Here is an 18,205-nt window from a genome sequence, read left to right as displayed (position 1 = left end):
TGAACCTCCAAAGTTCACGAATTAAATATTCTAATCCTGGTTCAAACATGTAAAGGATTTCGTAACTTTGTTTTCAAGAGTGCTGTATACATAAAGTTTATTATAACTTACACAAAATATCTCATTTTTAATCGTACAAAAACCGAAGCGTAAAATGACGTCACTCCAGGAAGTCAGTACACCAGGAAGTAGTCATTGAACTATTGATAAGAAAGATAATAATAATCTGATCTCTAATGAAGGCACAATGGGTGGGAAAAAATTACATGTGGATGGCCTGGCTAACTATTCATGATTTGTTCAACATATGTAAGTAAAAGTAATTATGAGTTTGCAAAAGTAAATTCAGCCCTATCATACGTTACATAATGAGTAATTCTGAAGTCCTGAATACTATGACTTCAGGTCAAACATTAAAATGTCTATAATTTTCTTTGTAATACAAGAAAGGACATCCTTCAGTGGTTTTCCTCTACACCAGAGCATGAAAATGTGCAGATGGTGGGTGTCAGTCATTTACACCCATTTTATGTATGAATTCCTTATGATGCTTGCACAGCGGTTTGACGCCTGTCCTGTCCTGTCCTGTCCTTACGTCACACAGCCTGTCTGAGGGATTATGTATAATGGATGAGACATTTGGAATAAAAAGAGACCAATAGGAAGCAGAAAGTCAGGAACAACCTTAGAAAAACCATATTTATTTTGTCAATTGAAAAAAACAAACAAACAAAACAATGTTATGGAAACCCATAACCAGAAACTAATGCACATAGATGAGACAAAACTGTGAAAATTTAAATTTTGGACTTCAAAATACAGCTTTGGAGAGGAGGTGCATGTCTCTCCTGATGAGCAGACGGAAATAGTTTTTGAGCCAATTTGAAAAAAAAAAAAAACCATCGAAGACTAACAAGAACTTGAGTGTTATTCATAAAGGCTGAGGAGCCTCACAAATCTCTGTGTTTGGCTTTTGAAGGGACACAAACAGAAGTTACACAGTCAGAGAATTCAGCTGCATTGAAAAGGCATCATTTCATCCCCCTCGTCATCACAGTGATACAGGGATCAGGAGCATGGAGCTACATTGTTCAGTTTCCTCTTTCCAATCAGCAATGCTGCATTCAAGTCACATGGGAAAAACAGCTGTTATGGTATTGATACCGTAACTTATAGTTAAAGTGGTAAATGCTGCTTGAGAACAGGGCGATAGACCTTGCTTTTCTAGGTTACTGACATATCAGTGATTTAGTGAAAGAGCAGACTTATTTCAAGTAAAACAACAAAATACAACAATCTGTATCCTCCAAGTCATTACAATTCATAAGTCTTAAAATAAGGTGGCAAGTCAGGACTTTCTGTGCTAGTGTCAGTCATCAACCCATGTGAGTCACTTCCCAGCTGTGCGAGAGTCAAGTGTGAAAAAGGCTGAAAGGAATTATTATGAGCTACTCAAATGTAGTAGTGGTAATCAGCCACAGTCTGTGTGGTTTAAGACAAGTTTCAACAGGTGGGAATACGTTCAAGTCGGGACTTTGAACTGTTATTCACACCGGAAATGAACGCAGCACAACGTCAAAGGCTTCACACATAATTTTGTTCTGTTCACCTTGTAAAAAGGAAATTCAATAAAATCTAGATCTTTGAGTCAAAGGTGCTCACATTTAGAGCTTTGTTCTAATCGCCCAGCTCTTCCTCACAGTTTGCATGCCAGCTGGTTTATGCTAAAGCTGCAGTGTCTTGAACTGAATAAAGCACGTCAACTGGCGGACCAACACCTTTGAGAAGCAACTCGAAAAACATAAAACTGATTTTACCCGACGTAAACCCCCAAAACATCAAGTTAACAAGACAGGAGGCAGTTTATAAACTTCTTTAAAGGAATAATTTGACATTTTGGGAAATATGCTTGAAAGCTTTCTTGGCGAGAGTGATCGATACCACTCCCATTTCTGTATGGTAAATATGAAGCCAGCGTCCAGTTAGCTTAGCTTAATTCAAAGGCTAAACCGGCTAACCAACAACAGATTGTGTTTTTTTTTCTGGGGGTTTTAAGGCAGGAAGTTAGTGCTTGAACATAAACCCCATAAAATGCAAAAATTGGTGTTTCTACATGTTTTCTATACAGAAAAAATATATTTAACATATTAATTAAGGAGCTTTAACGGTGCTGGTAGGTGGGTTTTGTTAATTTCAGATCAATGCTAGCCATTTCCCCTCGCTTCAAGTGCTCATGCTAAGCTAAGATAATCATCTCCTCGCTCTAGCTTCATATTGAGCGTACAGATATGAGAGGTGTCAATCCTCTCATTTGACTCTCCCAAGGAAAGCAAATATTTCACAAACTGTAAAACAATTTCTTTAAGAAACACGAGTACAGACACACAAGCAGTCATACAGTACATGAATGCACATCCAGACACCCCCACAATTTAAAACAACAGCTTCAAAAACGTCTTTTTGAATGAGACACTGACGAGAAGAACATCACTTAAATACAGAGCAGTAAAGAACAGACTCACGGAACAAATCAACCTTCAGGTGGACGTGTCTTTGTGTTGTCACAGCTGGCTGGTGCACAAGGAGGCATATCGACTGGCCACATACTGCCAGTGTGTGTTTGTTTAAGAGGTGTGAGGTGGTGCTATAACAGATACACTTCCCTTTAAGGGCAGGAAATAATCACTGTATTTCCAGGCCCCAGTAAAAGCCCACTCCTCTATATTTAGATTTTAGCGTCTGTTGTTGGTGCGACCAGAATCTTCTGATGACCAGATGAGAGCTGGGGGGGGTCCAAAATCCACTAATATGGCCGTCATCTGATCGATTCCAGCTGATTCATCTCCTGTTGGTCCAGCACTGTGGACTGCAGGGATACACTGTTATGGCAGCATTGTGCCCTGTTTATAGTTTACAGACAGCACGTTGTAGAGGTTTGCAACAGTTGTGTTCAGTTGTCTGTTTGTTGTTTGTTAGAAGTACTGTGGAGGTGCATTCTGGGAAAGGCTTTGTGGATTTGTGTGGACCCCATTTAGACATGCAAAGCCCAGAGCCATAAAATCAAGTCACCGTGGAGCCTAAAATCGCTGGGGGACGAGGGCTGGTGTAAGGCTACATGTAAACTCCTCCCCGGTTTTTGTGCTGCCATGACGACACACCTCACGGAGACCTGGACCCGGCGTCGGCCAGAGTTCTCTGGTCTCATTTGTTCTCCTGGATCAGTGTGGGAGGACCAGTCGTTCCAAAGCACACTGTAAATGTTCCCAGTTCTTCCACAGCAGCGCTAACACGGACACGCCCACGCAGGTGAGCGCCAGGTGGAGGCGGCTGCGCAGCAGCGGGGCAGTGAACTTTGCCGCTGTGGAAACGCACACCAGGATCACGGTAACGATCGCCAGCATGATGTTGATGCATTTCCCCAGCAGCACCTTGGCGTCGGTGTTTTCCACCTGAACTGTCTGTTGCTGCTGCTGCTGCAGTTCGAGCTTGGACACACGAGTCTGGCACGACTCCAGGACCTCCTGTGCACGCGCACACACACAAACACACAACATGGTGAAGAGATCAAGCAGATACTGTAGAGCAATGAATCATAAGGGAAGGGCAGTGAAACTGGATTAGATCTGATTCTGACATCAGCTGCACTAGGAATGAACAGCAGTTGTGTATCACATTAGAAATGAACAGGAGATGCTGGCTCCGCTGTGATCCATCTAACCATAACAAACTGCTGTTCTCTCCCTCACAATCTCAACTGAAAGCAAAATAAAGGGAATTATACGACAGACTGGAAAAGAAGTTGCCTAAAACTAAAATATTTTCACTATTGATTCATCTGTTAATTAATCATTTGGTATAAAATGGTGAAAAAAGGCCAGGGTGACGTTTTCAAACAGCCTGAGTACAGGGCTGCCAAATGGGTGGAGCAGCTGTTTCTGCAAGTATTTTTAATTCCTCCTCCGAAAATGTTCTTTTAATGATATCGTTCACATATAAGTTAGTTAAAGGTTAAACGTGAGTGTGTGGCTTATTATATAACTGCAATTTATAGGCTCACTGTGTCTCAGTGTATGCATACAAAACACACTTCACCTGTATGTCCCTGGCCCTCTCGTAGGCCTGGTAGGCCACCTTCTCCTCGATACTGGCCAGTTCCTGCTTCAGGTTACCGGTCTCATGCTGGTGGAGGTCCGTCAGGTCATTTAACTGGTCCTCCAACCGCTCATACCTGACAGACACAAACACACACACACACACACATGCAGAGTAGGTGGAGGCAGAGAGCCAAGGAGAGAGGGAGAAACAATGCATAATTGAGTGTGTGTGTGGGCGAGTAACAGTACAGCAGTTTATCTACTACTTGCAACTAAGCTGCTGAAAACACTTGCCCTTGGTTGACTTAGCAACCGTCTGGGGGTTTGTGTGTAAGCTCTTCTATCTATTTTTGGTTACAAAAGCTTATAATAATGGCCCCTCTAAAACTGTCAAAAGCTCTTTAAAGTTCAACAGCAGATGTATAAACAAAATTTGCCCAGTTAAGAGTGTTACTGCAGGAAGAGGATTATGGGATTTTTTTTTTAGGAACTAACACATCTGCAGCAGAAGTAGAAGTATTTGTTGGCACAGACATTTATTTTGATATGTTGGAATATTCATCTAAACAAATGGTCAACAGCCTCTTTGGCCTGTGACCCTCTAAAATGAAATGAGAAAATAACTGAGGGTTTAATGGAACACACTACCCAGCTGCATCATGGGAAGTGGAGGATTTAGTGTTTTTGCAGCTTGACCAAGACTATATGGAAGAGCCATACAAAAAGTACTTTTTTAGCCTGGTGAGACATTGTTGGTGTGTAAATGTGATAACTTACATACCTTTTTATGTCAATATCACATTTACACGTCACCTGTGGTGGAGGAAGGATTAAGATATTTTACTTAACTAAAAGTATGTAAATAATATATTTATCTATATGCTATTCTTTCTTATAACTCATGCATTCATGTTTAAGAAGAATTTTACTTGAGTAGTTGGTTGAGGTTGAGCATATTTTCAGTTTTATACTGGGCTGCAAGTTATGATTATTGCTGCTTGACTGTGTGTATTCTAGTTTCGAGTGTTTTAACCAACCATCACCGGGTTTGTGTGACCTGTACAGGTATAATAAGGGAGTGATGATGGCAAACTGGTTAAAGCCATCCTAAACACACCTGTATCTCTCCTCCTGCATCATCTGTGTGAAGTAGCTGTAGTCTCGTTTGAACTGTGCATTCAGAGTCTCCATGTCCTCTGCCAGCTGCGTCTGAGCCTCCCTGATCTCCCGCACCATGTCCAGCACCTCCCCGAGCCGCCCGTTGGAGTCTGACCTCCCGGGACCTCCAGACCCCGCCCCCGAGCCGCAGGCCGGGTTCCCGTTCGAGTCGGCCGATCCGGAGGTCCCCGTGGAGCACTCGTCGTCGCTCTGGTACTTTGTCGCCTTGGCTACTGTGGTGGCACTCCCGCTCAGACCCCTCGTCCCGCTATCCACCTGCAGCCCCGACCCCGTCTCCATGGAGCTTTTGAGGTGGGCGATGTTGTCGGCGCTGCCAAACTTGTTCCTGATGAGGTTGGCGAACTCACGCGACTTGTTGAAGAAGAACGGCGGTGAGAGCGACACGCCGGGCCCGATCGTCTTCACTTTATCCAGCGCCGGGTGGCGCCCCGTGGTGCTGACATCCCGCAGGCTGCCCTCTTTGCTGTGAGTCCCGGACTCCTTGCTGCTGCCGTCCTTGTGGCTGTGCTTCCCGTTGGTCTCGCTGTCCTTCACGCGACGGTGGTACTGCTCCAGCTTCCTCTGCAGCCGGGCGATGGTGTGCGCCGACTTCTGGTTCTTCTTTTCAAAGACCTGACGTATTCGTCCTACCTGCTGTTTGTCAGCGTTGTTCACCAGCTTCAGGTACTCGGCGACATTTTGGTCCCGAGCCGTCTGCTCCACCTTTATCTGCTCCGTCACCTAAAGGGAGAATAAAAGGAGAATTTTTTTTCCATTTTATCCTAAATGTAAAATCTGTAAACCTTTCTGTGTGGACTGATTTAGACATGTGTTAGTTCACTGCAAAGTATCAGCCTGATAACAGCAGACACACAATCAGTTTTTTTGGAAACACACACACAGTTTGTGTTGCAGCATTCCTGGTGTTGTGTACAGATACACCCTCACAAACTGAGTGAGCTGCTGAGCCACTCACTGTAAAAGGCTTCTCTCAGTGTTGTTACATGCTTCAAAATCTCTTCATCAAACCACTTGTTTCCCCAAACCAACCTACTAAAAGTAGCTCCTCATAAGTGGGTTGTTTTTTTTTTGCTTGCTAAAAGCTTGCTGTATGTATTCTGTGCATGCAAAGTTTCAGAATGACCTCCAGAATAAAAGTGCAGAAAATGTCAAAATCTGGAAAAAATTCCATAGAAGTGGCATCACATTGCTACTGTTTGGCTGATTCTTGATCCACGTAAAGGTAACCTGCAGTAGCTCCACTGAGCTGGTTTTCTATGAGCTGATCCCTGTTTTGTTTATCTTGTACACACTCACACGTGAATCTTATTCCAGTGATCCGCAGATGGTGGAGGCAGCAATGTGTCAACAAATGCAGCAAAGAAGAAGACTGCTAGCTAGCAAACATGCTAACAGTGCTGGATTTAAAATGTTGGGATGGAAAGGAAATGCTGGATGGACAGACAGAAATTAGTACTTTACAAGCATCTTGTAACTGGTTGCAAACAAAATAGTTTAACTTTGTGTTGATTGCTTTGCATGGATAACTCTGGGAGCCGCATTTCATTACATTACTTGTTAATAATCTCTTCACTTGGTTTCGATTAGAGCCCCACAATGCTTTTGAGAGTGATCAAACTAAATTGTGCTGATGCCTAATCTTCCTACGGTGGAAATAGTTTCACTCTGAGAAATCATGTAATGAAATCTGAGACAACAGGGACTATGATAAAAACTAATTAGAAGATGGCGGGGGGGATACAATTTCTTATTAATTCAACAAATTCATTTAACAGCTTTTTTTGATTGGTATCTGCAGTATTATAGCTGAAATCTAAATATGAGCTTGCTCATTATTGGATTAGGAAACACTGCTCAATAAGGTACCACCAAACTGAGCTAAGGAGGTATTTAATTAGTCTTTTCCTCTTGTGTGATGTTTGTTCAGAGGACCCAACTGTCACACACGCTGCTCTGCAAGTCAAACACAGTAAATCTACAACAAGACCACACAGGAGGTGACTCATGTTCCCTCTGACCTTGAGGATCTTCTGCTGCAGGCTGTCGATACCCAGCGCTCCCTTGGTGAAATCCAGGCCCACTCCGTCATCGCCAACACTGTCCACCACGTCCAGGTTGGACTCGGATCCGCCGCGACGAATGGGCACCGGGATGCTGAGGATGTTGACATCGCAACCGCTGCGCTCGGCCTACGGAATTAAAAGAATGAATTAAAAATAAAAAAAAACTGGATGATAAAATGAAAATTGGATTTTTAAAGAGCCCAAGGTTACATCTTAAATTGTCTTGTTTTGTTCGACCAAACCTTTTATTCAGTTCTCAGTGATTTATGACAAAGAAAAGCAGAAAGTCCTCTCATCTGACAGCCTGGAACTACAGAATGGTGACATTTTTTCACAATCTTGGCTTGAAAAATGTGTACCGACTAATGGAGTCAGCTCTAAGTGATATTATTTGTAAAACAAGAGTTCAGGGCATCATCTCAATACTGACATTATGATTTTAGCCTTGGAGATGTATTGCTTTTCACATATAGGTGTACCAATGGTAATAACTGTTGTTGAGGGTAGTATTTGAGAGGTGCAAAATTATACTCATTCAACAACTTCAGAGAGAAAATGACAGCTCCTCTGAACTACATTACGTAGTGTACTTGCAATACAAACTAAAGAGACATATTTATATATTTTTCAGACAAAATACATGTTGACATAAAGGCAAAGCCCTGCTCCAGACACTGAGGTCTGTACAGGCTATGTACCAACAAAACAAGAGTCTATCGCCATGCTGGCAGCTCTGTGAGGCTGTACCTACAGCTAAACGCTAATGTCAGCATGCTAGCATGTGCTAACATGCTGATGTTTGGCAAGGATAATGTTTACCATGAACATCATCTTAATTTGTTGCCATGCTAACATTTGCTAAATAGCACAAAACATTTTACTAAAAGCCAAAAAATGGACCAAAGTGGTGGAGCGACCGACCGATCCGTCCATCCGCAGAGCCATGCTGCTAACATGGCTACAAACTAGACGAATAAATGAGACACACAAACGAGTAAAATGCCTCATTTTACGGAGGACTTCAGAGAGAAAATTAAAATAGCTCAGAAGTACAATAAGTGGTATACTGACAGTAAAAGGAGGCATAAAAAGTACACACGCTGCAGACAAAAGAACAACTCTGACGTCAAATGCTTCAGTCCGTGCAGGCTTTCAGGCTAAAGTATCTATCAAAAACCTGCTGCACATTTTTTTTTACCATTAATATAAAATATCAGCTGTGTTTACGTGGCCTTGTAGAAGTGCTCTTAGTAAGCACACACAACCAAGTCGGCAATAAAGGGAGAAAATGAGAATATTGAGTGCATCGTCTTGAGAGGATTCTTGTGTTTGGACCGGAGGGGAAGAGGAGGAAAAGGCAGCTGATGAGAGCGTAAATCTGTCTTAAGACCGGACAATGGCCATGAGTTAGCGGAGCAGCATGGAGTCCAGGGCTCCAAACAAACAGCCCCCAGTGCCTCTTGTACTGAAAATCCACTCTCTGTATTGACAAAAGCAGACGATTATGTAAGGCAACCTAAAATATTAGTATGTGGTAACTCTTGTTGCCACAGCAGCGAAGCACACGCAGACAGACTAAGCTCTAAAACACACATATGAGCAAACTGCTGACATGTCCTGAAGGCGGGTTTTTTTGCCTTTATTCTCTTTGCCTTTTTCCTACACTTAGACGAGCAGAATACACGACGCTTTAATCGTGTCCTGCGGCTTTTGGCTGTGATACATCCAGCAGCGTCAGCGATCGTCATCCCCGGCACTGAAGAACAGTCCTACAACATCAAACAGCTAGTAACTCGGCATGTTTTTAATCAAACCAGAGTCATTCACGTGAATTGATAGTTATGAATCAAACCATACTTCTTGCCACTCCTGGGTACAGATGGCTAACACTGTCAGAATATCACACGTTCATGATCCAACCAGACGGCCAGAAATGCAGCCTGAACAACACGTGTTGTAAATAACACTGATACATTCAATTCAATTAAAAATAGAGAAATTTTGCTGTTTGTCGCTTCACAAATGGATGATTTGTTTGGCTTCTGACTGCTGCTCAGACCAACGAGCAGTTTTTACACTCTGGTAGCTTGTGATGGGATTTTAACAATTTATGGCCTGAAGGATAAGGCCAGTAACCCTTAAATGTCCAGTTCGCTGAAGACACCACATCATTAAAGGTTTCATTTGTATACTCTGCCGTGTCTTGTACCTGGATTATGTTTATAACAGGGCTGTTTTGTTTTGCAATAAGGGCTACAGCAAGAATAATAACCTCAGTAACCCTTAGAAACAACTAGCCACCAAAAAAGTCTTTAACACTTTCAGATCAATCGATTTTATTTGTTCACTGAACTGTTCAGTAACACTGGCTTTTCTGATGATGATCTAAATGTGATTTTGGATGGCTGAGTCCTCCTAAAATTCCCTTAAATTAAGATAACTTATATATTTTTGTGTCTCACACAGGAAAAAAAGATTATGTGTTAAGCAAATTCCAGTGATTTTACAGCTCAGAGTGTGTGAATGTGAATAAAGTTGTATAAAACGTTTTGTGGCTCGCTGCTCATCTCTGCTTGAGCCGAGCAGTTCGAGGCTAAATTCTGCTAAACTAGCATAACAGAATCAAATCTCTGACTGAACTGTCACGGTCACGTTGCATGGTGGGTAATGTAGACACCATATTTGTAAAAGTAAGAAGAACGTGTAGAATAAAAAAGATAATGCTTCTACTGTCTATCTCACCCTGTGTAATTTGTGTGTACTCATTTAGGTCATTAAAAATCCCTAGAGACAATACTATAACCTCTATGGTCATATTAATGTGACTTTTCATAGTACTGGCATCAAAAGTGCTAGCATCCTTTGGAACAGCGGGTGATAAAATGGGTGCTAAAAGGTTAATCTGAGAAATAATGAGCAGATATTTTAATAATTAGTTATTAAAAATCCTCCAATGATTAGTACACGATCACACCATGAGTCCACCACAATGAACAAGATACACTCCATCAGCTTCCTATTGCGGCAAACAGCAACCTCACTCAACCTCACACACAACCTTGAATTCGATTGGACCGGTTTCAAGGTTGAGCGTTCGTAAAAGCATTTGTGCAACTTTTTTCCCTTCCCTTCCTTTGAGGCCTCTCACACACAAACAGCCTGGTCATATATCAGCCGCCTGCAGCAGATTCAAGTGTGCAAACACGCGGCTGGTAGTGCCTCACACTCAGCAGTCCGCACACGTATTGAACATCAACTGGAAAGTGGGTCTGAGGGTGAGAGGAGGGAAAATGTTAACATGCGAACACGCAGAGGCACCACATGTCTCAGAGGACACACGTGTTTGTTTTACAGAGCAGATACCTGACCACTGCTTGTCCTCTGACCCTGGTCTGCTCTGAGGCCATCTAGATTATCATACCGATGGGTGGACACACAGCCAAAACAGCACAGCAGGGGATTTGTCCACTGGGAAATATAAAGTAGATATTCGGATATTAACTTGTCAGAAAGTTGGCGATTCTACTCATTTCCAAGAAATGAGTAAATGTATGGATGGATGTGAATTCAGAATGAGCTTGTCTTAAATGTGAAACATGGGCTCCAGTCATTTTCCTTGTAGGGAACTTCTGGCCTCAACTACAGTTTTTCCTGTTTCTGGGAACTTTTGTTTTGTAACTCTTTATACAAGTAATTAATCACTATATCTAAAAACAACCTCCATAGCTAACAGCTGTATGAAACTGTACTTAGACACCACAGTGCTTTGAGTTTAGCAGCTACGTGGTTTGCCATTTTCACCATCTTAGCTTAGCCTGTTAGCATGCTCACATTTGCTATTTAGTACTGAAGACAAATTACAGTTGAGGCTGATGGGATCGTGATTAGTTTAATTTTATTTACTTTATTGATCCCAAACTGGGAAATTATTTCTCTGCATTTCACCCATCACTGTTTTTGAAACACACACATGCAACATGCAGTGAAACACACAGGAGCAGTGGGCTGCCGCATCAGGCGCCCGGGGAGCATATAGGGGATGTTAAGTGCCTTGCTCAAGGGCACATCAGCCGGCTAATGGATGGGGAGGGGATACTGCACCGCACCCAAATTTTCCTGCCAGTAGGGTGGGGGAATCAAACCGGCGACCTTCCGATCACAAGCTGCTTCTCCAACCTCTAGGCCACGGCTGCCCCCATTAGTTTTGCAGGTGTTTAATGATTTTTCAGCCATATTTGAGTCATAATTGTTGAGACATTTTTCTCAAAAACAAAAACATGAACCTCATGGTGGCACTACAGGAAAGGGTCACGGACCACCAAAGTCTGCAGGATCCATAGTTTGGTAATTATGAACGTCTACACAAAACTTCGCACCGTTCCATCTGATAGATGCTGAGATATTGACTGACTGACCTTGTCATTCCTACAGCCATGCTGCTAGCATGGCTAAAAATAATCTATATATTGAAAATAATAATCAATCAAAGGCCTGAAATACTGCAAATTCAACAAAAAAAAAAACAAAAAAACAACAGATGCAAAGCAGACAACATGAGGCAGATACAGTGTGTGTGTGCGTTGGTGTGTGACTTGCAGTTTCCTTTCTGTATTCAAAGTCTAAGATTAGAGAGAGGAAGCTTGTGGTGTGTACTGTACGTGAAAAAGAGAGAGAATGGGCCTGTAAGTGCTACTCCAACTCCCACTAAGCCAGCTCTTCTGAGCGTCTCATTGATGGAGCTGGGAGCAGGGACCTCGCCACAGGGAGACGACGCTCTGCCACAAACACATAGGAAATCGCTGAGGGAAATCTTTCTTTTTTTGCTCCAAGCACGGAGTCAGAAGCCTTTTATTCCTGCATCCCATCCATCAATTTCTTTTCCCGCTAACATGAGCCAGAGGTAGAAACAAGTCAGTAACAAGGAAACAGTCAACATAAGCGACTCCCTGCAGCTAATCAGTGCAATTTTTCCAATACGCAGAGGTGACACTGAACATTTTGTCAAAAGCAATCAGTAGCTGTACTCCAATAACAAATGAAAAACACCGATCCATCAAGTCAAGGTTGTTCACAGAAAATGTAAAATCCCCTTTGAATGCTGGTTAAGATTAGAACTGTACATAAATCTCATTTGTCAGTGTCACCACTCACAGAGGAAGCTCACCTGAGCTGGATATATTATGTGCTGATAACACATCATAATCCCATATGCGTGTAGATTACTTATGGTAACCTACAGGGATTCAAGATACGGTAAGAGACATTATGGAATTGTAAGGAAGCATTCCAAACATTTGCTGGTTGACTATCTTTGGGTTTTGGACAGTTGGTTGCTCAAACCAAGACAATATGATTAATGGACTACTTAAATGAATAAACAAGACATACATAAATAAATAAATGAGTTTCCTATTTGTATCAGAGAGAGATGAATGAATGGAAAGCAGAATCTGGGAAAGCAATTGATGTATTTGGCACACATGATTCTTTGTTGGTCTCCTCTGTGACAAACACTGAGTTTAACAGAGATTATACCACATTAGTCATCTTTTAGTCTGCTCTAACCCAGCATGGAGCCGCACACTGCCTGAACCAGCATCAGATTAGCATGGGCTGAATTAAAGCGGTGTGTGGTTGAGTGTTGGGGAGGAAATAATGGGATTTGGGGGAACCCAGATCAAGAGATAAAGTGGTGGAGCTGATTAAAACGAGGCTTCTTCGGCCAGTAACAGGAAGATGCATCACCATAGTGAGAGGATCTGTAATTGCCTCATACACGGATAGCGGGTCTACATTTCCAAAAGAATATATTTGATGAGATACAGAGCCAGCACATCTGGACACCACAAAGACAGTCTCAACCTGTGACATGGCTGCAAAGTTACCATGGCAACAAGCCTTACATAGAAAGACACAGTGGTGGTTTGACCTAAATGCTAACATACTCACAATGACAACGCTAACATCCTCATTTTAATAGGTGCACTTTGTCTACTATGTTCCTAATATTAGTTTAGCATGTTAGCATTATGTCAAATGGTTAACTATGATAAAGCACTGGACAAATTAAAGTTTTGACATGATGATGGTACTGGATGAAGAGTTAAGGATCTTACAACAGCAGCAATCCTCACGTCCAGAGGGAGACATGGATGTGCAATATTTCATGACAATCCTTCCAGTTTTGACACATTTCACTCAAAACTTTAAACAACATGGTCGGGTTAGAGGAAATGTCAGAGGATCACCAAAGCCAGGAGGTTTCATGGCCTGGACACCGTGGATGTTTGCACCAAACATAACAGCAATCCATTAAAATTGCTGTTAAGATTCTGCAGCTTAGACCAAAAGCTGTGGACCAAATGACCGACAGACCAGCATCCACAGAGCCACATCGCCAGCTTGGCTAAAATGGTTAATGACCTCAAGTTTTTCCGGTTTGTTTTGTTTAACAATCGGACGGGCTATCAGTGGCTGAGGGGTCCTAAAAATAGGACACATGGCATTCTCTCCCCCTGCCTGGTTTATTGTGTTTACTTCCTTCAACATCATCTCTTTCTTAGCTAACAGCACAGAATACACAGCAGCTCTTTGGACAAATACAGAGATCCGCTCAGACACAATTTAGATACTGAAGTTTTGAAATCCAGCAAACTCTGTTCCGTGTGCCAAGACCGCTCTGTTCCAACAGACTTGAGAATAACACAGATGAGTATCCCTGGTAATTTATGACTGTACTTCCTGAGGGCTCCAGAGAGAGCTCGTACACCAGACCTAATGCATCATGTTGCCACAGAATAAAGGCACCGGTTATACAAAACACTGCACCTGCAATTGAATTCAAATCCATTCCAGCCTGTGAGACACAAATCAACACTGAAATGCTAGAAAGCGAGGGAGGCTGATGACTAAAACAAATCAAATATGGGGGGAATTTTTGTTTGTGCTGTATGAATAATAAATGAAGCGCAGCCTGATACTGGGTCTCTAACAGTGCTATTAATCATTAAGATCACCTTGTGCACTACTAAACACTGTGGTGTATAATTTACACATTATCTTCATTCTGTTTTCTTAACTTTTACATCGACATTGTACTTCCATCTCCACTGCTGTGAGCTGTGAGCTCATAACTCTCTTATCTCCTCAGTTGACTTCAATGAAACAGATTTTAATAATTAAGCAGAGGAAGTCCATATATTCAAGTCTGCAATTCAGTGGAAACCTTTAAGCGTCTTTACACTGCATCATTTTTTAATGTGTAAAATGATCACAGGAATAACAGAATTAATATTTGATATGCTATGGTCCAACAGTTAAACTGTTAGGAAATCATTTGTGAGATAGGAAAGAGTTTTCGGTTCACCTATGATAAAAAAGGGACAGTTTAAGGTGAAATGAGACATTTGGTTCAGGTGAATTAGACTGGAGAGCCTCCTGCAAGGAGGGGATCAGCCGTGACTCTGCGAGCAGAGAGAGGAGCCTCCTGTGGGGAAGAGGAGCAGGCAGACAGGCGCACCTCCCCATGGGAGGGCTCCAGAGGTACAACAGAGAATTACCCAGAGATTAAATGGAAAGCAAAACAGTCACAGAACAGACAGAAAAAGAGAAATGAGCTAGAATGCAAACATGGAGAATATAGGCAACATTCAGCATTGCAGCTTGGGCCGAACATTATGACACACTCCCTCTTGACTAAGGCTGCGGCAAACGGTTATAATTGTTTTTAATTATCAATTAATCAGCTGATTACTTTCTTGATTATTTGATTATTCTTTCGGTTCCTAAAAGAGTTGCTAAGTCCAAACTGGACACAGTCAAACTGCTGGTTTTGTCTGAGCAACAATCCAAAACCCAAAAGATATTTAATGTCACAGAAAAACTGCAAATAGTCACACATTTGAGAAGCAGGAATCAGTGATTTGTTTTTAGATTTTGTGCTGAAAAATTGTTGGTCTAATCAATTAATCGACTAATTGTTTCAACTGTAATCTCGAGATTAATTTCAACCATATTGTCGAGCACTTACTGTAAAGCGCTGTTAAAACCCATTGCCTTCTCACAATTAAACATGTGTACATACATATATGTATGTGTATGGTGTTCACTCTTCTCTTCATTTTCTTGATTATTTTTGTTTCTTTAGAAAGCACTTGATAATCACTGACTCTGATAAACGTTATATACATACATTTTATGACATCACATTATTATAAGTGTGGGTGAGACTCAAAAACAGAGAGATCTGTGAGCTGTCAGACTTCAAAAGATCAAAAGACCTCCATATGTGGTTCAGCCTTCATTTAGTGTCGACAGCTTCACCTTTGTTCTACCTTCAGAAATCACACACACACACACACACACACACACACACACACACACACACACACACACACACACACACACAGCTGTACAGAGGCCAAACCTGAGGTGGGGCTGAGGGTAAGTAAATAGTGTGTGCGTGCTGCTGCACTAAACATTACTAGTCTTAACAGGCTGCTCTCTGCACACACACACGCACGCACGCACACGCACACACACATTACTGTCCAAAAGGTGACGACAGACCACGCTGCAGTCTGCTATTGGACTATAAATATTGAAAAATCACTGGTCTGTGACCTTGAGTGCAATTGCCTTGTTATTCACTGGAACTAGTCTTTGCTTTTTTCCACTATCATGTTTAATCCTGCTTCTAAAGCCACTTCATTTGACCCAATAGCACTTCAACCAAGTGTCAAATTGCCACATTGTCTCGTCTCAACTGCTTCTGCAAGGAAAATCCATGCACTTGACTTTCACATTAATCACAGGTGCTTCAAAAATCAGTGTGATGATGGTGAAGACACTAGAGAATCAATGGAAAGTATCTGAAAAGCATTTAGCATTGCCAACACTTTTATTTTGATGGCTATCTCCCTTGTCCACATAGAAATCTACAGCACCACAACAGACACTTATATTGGGAGGTGAGTCAGTTTTGTGTATCTGTATAAAAACCTGAAAACAGACTCTTGATTGGTCTCAGGAAGGAGGATTTTAAAGGAAAACTGCCACAGGAGTTATACTAAAATTGCAAACAGAAAAGTTTTCAGAAATATTTGGGAGAGAGCATCAAAAGTTGTAACACCACGTGACTTTATGAAATTTGCTTTTCAACATTTCAGATGCAAATGTGCGCAACATGCGTGCTCTGAGAGCAGACGAGAAAAGCAACCGAACTTCTAGCAGGGCTCTGTAGGCTCTCAGACTGAGATGTCAGTCAGATGATAGTGTTGCAGTAACATGGCCTTGGAAAACCCCCCAGAGCCTCATTAACAAACCACAGATGGAGGGATGAGGGTGGACGTCATGTGCTCTCGTCCTCTCCTCATTTATTCCCCTTTATACTCAGCGATCAGTTAAGATGTTCCCAGAGGAAACATGGCTGCGGGTGTAGGCTTCTGTGGCAGAGAACTCTATGTGAACACTATGAATGTAGCTAACATGCTCACAACGATAATGCTAATGTGCTGATGTTTAGCAGGTGTAATATTTACCTGGTTCACCATCTTAGTTTAACGAGTTAGCACGTTAGATGAAAAGGATCACTAAAGTTATCACAATTCATCCTGAGGGAAACATGAGTGTGAGTTTCCATTCATTAGTTTTTGAGACATTTCTCTAAAACTCAAAAATGTGAACCTCATGGTGGCACCAGATGAAATGTCAGCGGACGACCAAAGTCATTAGCATCTCATCGATATACTTCACTGGAGACGCTTTGAAATCTCTGACCGAGTGATGGAAAAGTCAGAGGACCATCAAAGTGAGAGCAACTCATCCTCTAGGGATCGTGACTGTCTGTACGAAACTTCATGGCCATCCATCCAATAATTGCTGAGATATTTCAGTGTGGATCAAAGGGCATGGAACGACCGACCAACCAGATGACCGACCCTGCCGTCACTAGAGCCACATCTGATGTGGCTAAAAATGAAAACCACACTGCGGACAAACTCCTGGCACAAAGAGGATGCTGCTACTTGCCTCCACCCTCCAGGATAAGGATACGACTTGACAACAGCCTTTCATAACAACAGCAAAGCATTTTAAAGCAGAACAGTTCACATGATTTGCTTTGAAATCAGACTGGATGCTGTACGATGTCGAGTGTGCAGCTGCCAATCTTTTCGGTAATCTGCTTTTAGTAATCAAACTAATGTCTCTAAATGAATGATGTTAATGATGTTTGATGATAAAGTGCTGTATTTAGAGAGGCTCCAAAGGGTTTCTTTTAAAGAGAGTTGATATGGAATATTTCCTAGAATGTATGAGATCAGCAGTGTCTCGCTGTGGCACAAGTCTAAATAAACCTTTTGTAGAACTTCACAGTTCTTTTTACAGGAGAGAGAAAAGAGCAACACTCTGGTGTGGTGATTTAAACCACCACAGTACTCTGTTGACTACACCAGAGAGAAACTAGGCAATACAGTGAATCAATAAATTACACTCCAGTGAGAAAGAGGGTGGATATCGATCAAAAAAATCAATGAGTTGTTGGCAATCCATTTACTATCCAGGGAGCTCAGCATCAGCTAATGACTTGGTAATACAGCACCTACATATACAGATACACACACGGTCAAAAGCTTTAAATGTGAGCACAGCATGTACAACACACAGTAAAGGAAGGGTTCATCACTGGGTGACAATCTGATCCACATATATGTTTGCATATGACCTGCTTTACACATCCTCATGCAGTTTGGGACTCCATGAAAAAAAAAAGTTGTAATCCCTGCTCTTCTCTCTCCTCTCCTCTTGTAATCTGAGATTTTAATCTCCGCTTTCCAGTGCAAAGATTACCCAGCAACCCTTGCTCTTCAA

General features: G+C 42.0%; 1 protein-coding gene across 2 annotated transcripts in view; it reads right to left on the bottom strand.

The window, feature by feature from the left end:
* Positions 1-673: 673 nt before the first annotated feature.
* The window catches only part of tmcc3 (transmembrane and coiled-coil domain family 3), a 39,715-nt gene continuing 22,183 nt past the window's right edge, over positions 674-18,205 (bottom strand). For both annotated transcript variants that reach the window (XM_041964280.1, XM_041964281.1), the window contains exons 2-5: positions 7,292-7,462; positions 5,212-5,993; positions 4,093-4,228; positions 674-3,521 (exon numbers count right to left, since the gene is read on the bottom strand). In XM_041964280.1, coding sequence (XP_041820214.1) covers positions 3,219-3,521; positions 4,093-4,228; positions 5,212-5,993; positions 7,292-7,462 — 1,392 coding nt within the window. In that variant the 3' untranslated portion in view covers positions 674-3,218. The remainder of the gene's footprint in view (positions 3,522-4,092; positions 4,229-5,211; positions 5,994-7,291; positions 7,463-18,205) is intronic.

Source organism: Chelmon rostratus, chromosome 22 (genome assembly GCF_017976325.1).
Source record: "Chelmon rostratus isolate fCheRos1 chromosome 22, fCheRos1.pri, whole genome shotgun sequence".
NCBI classification, from domain to species: Eukaryota; Metazoa; Chordata; class Actinopteri; order Chaetodontiformes; family Chaetodontidae; genus Chelmon; species Chelmon rostratus.
The sequence above is the reverse complement of the archived record's forward strand: the minus strand, read 5'-3'. Positions and strand labels throughout refer to the sequence as shown.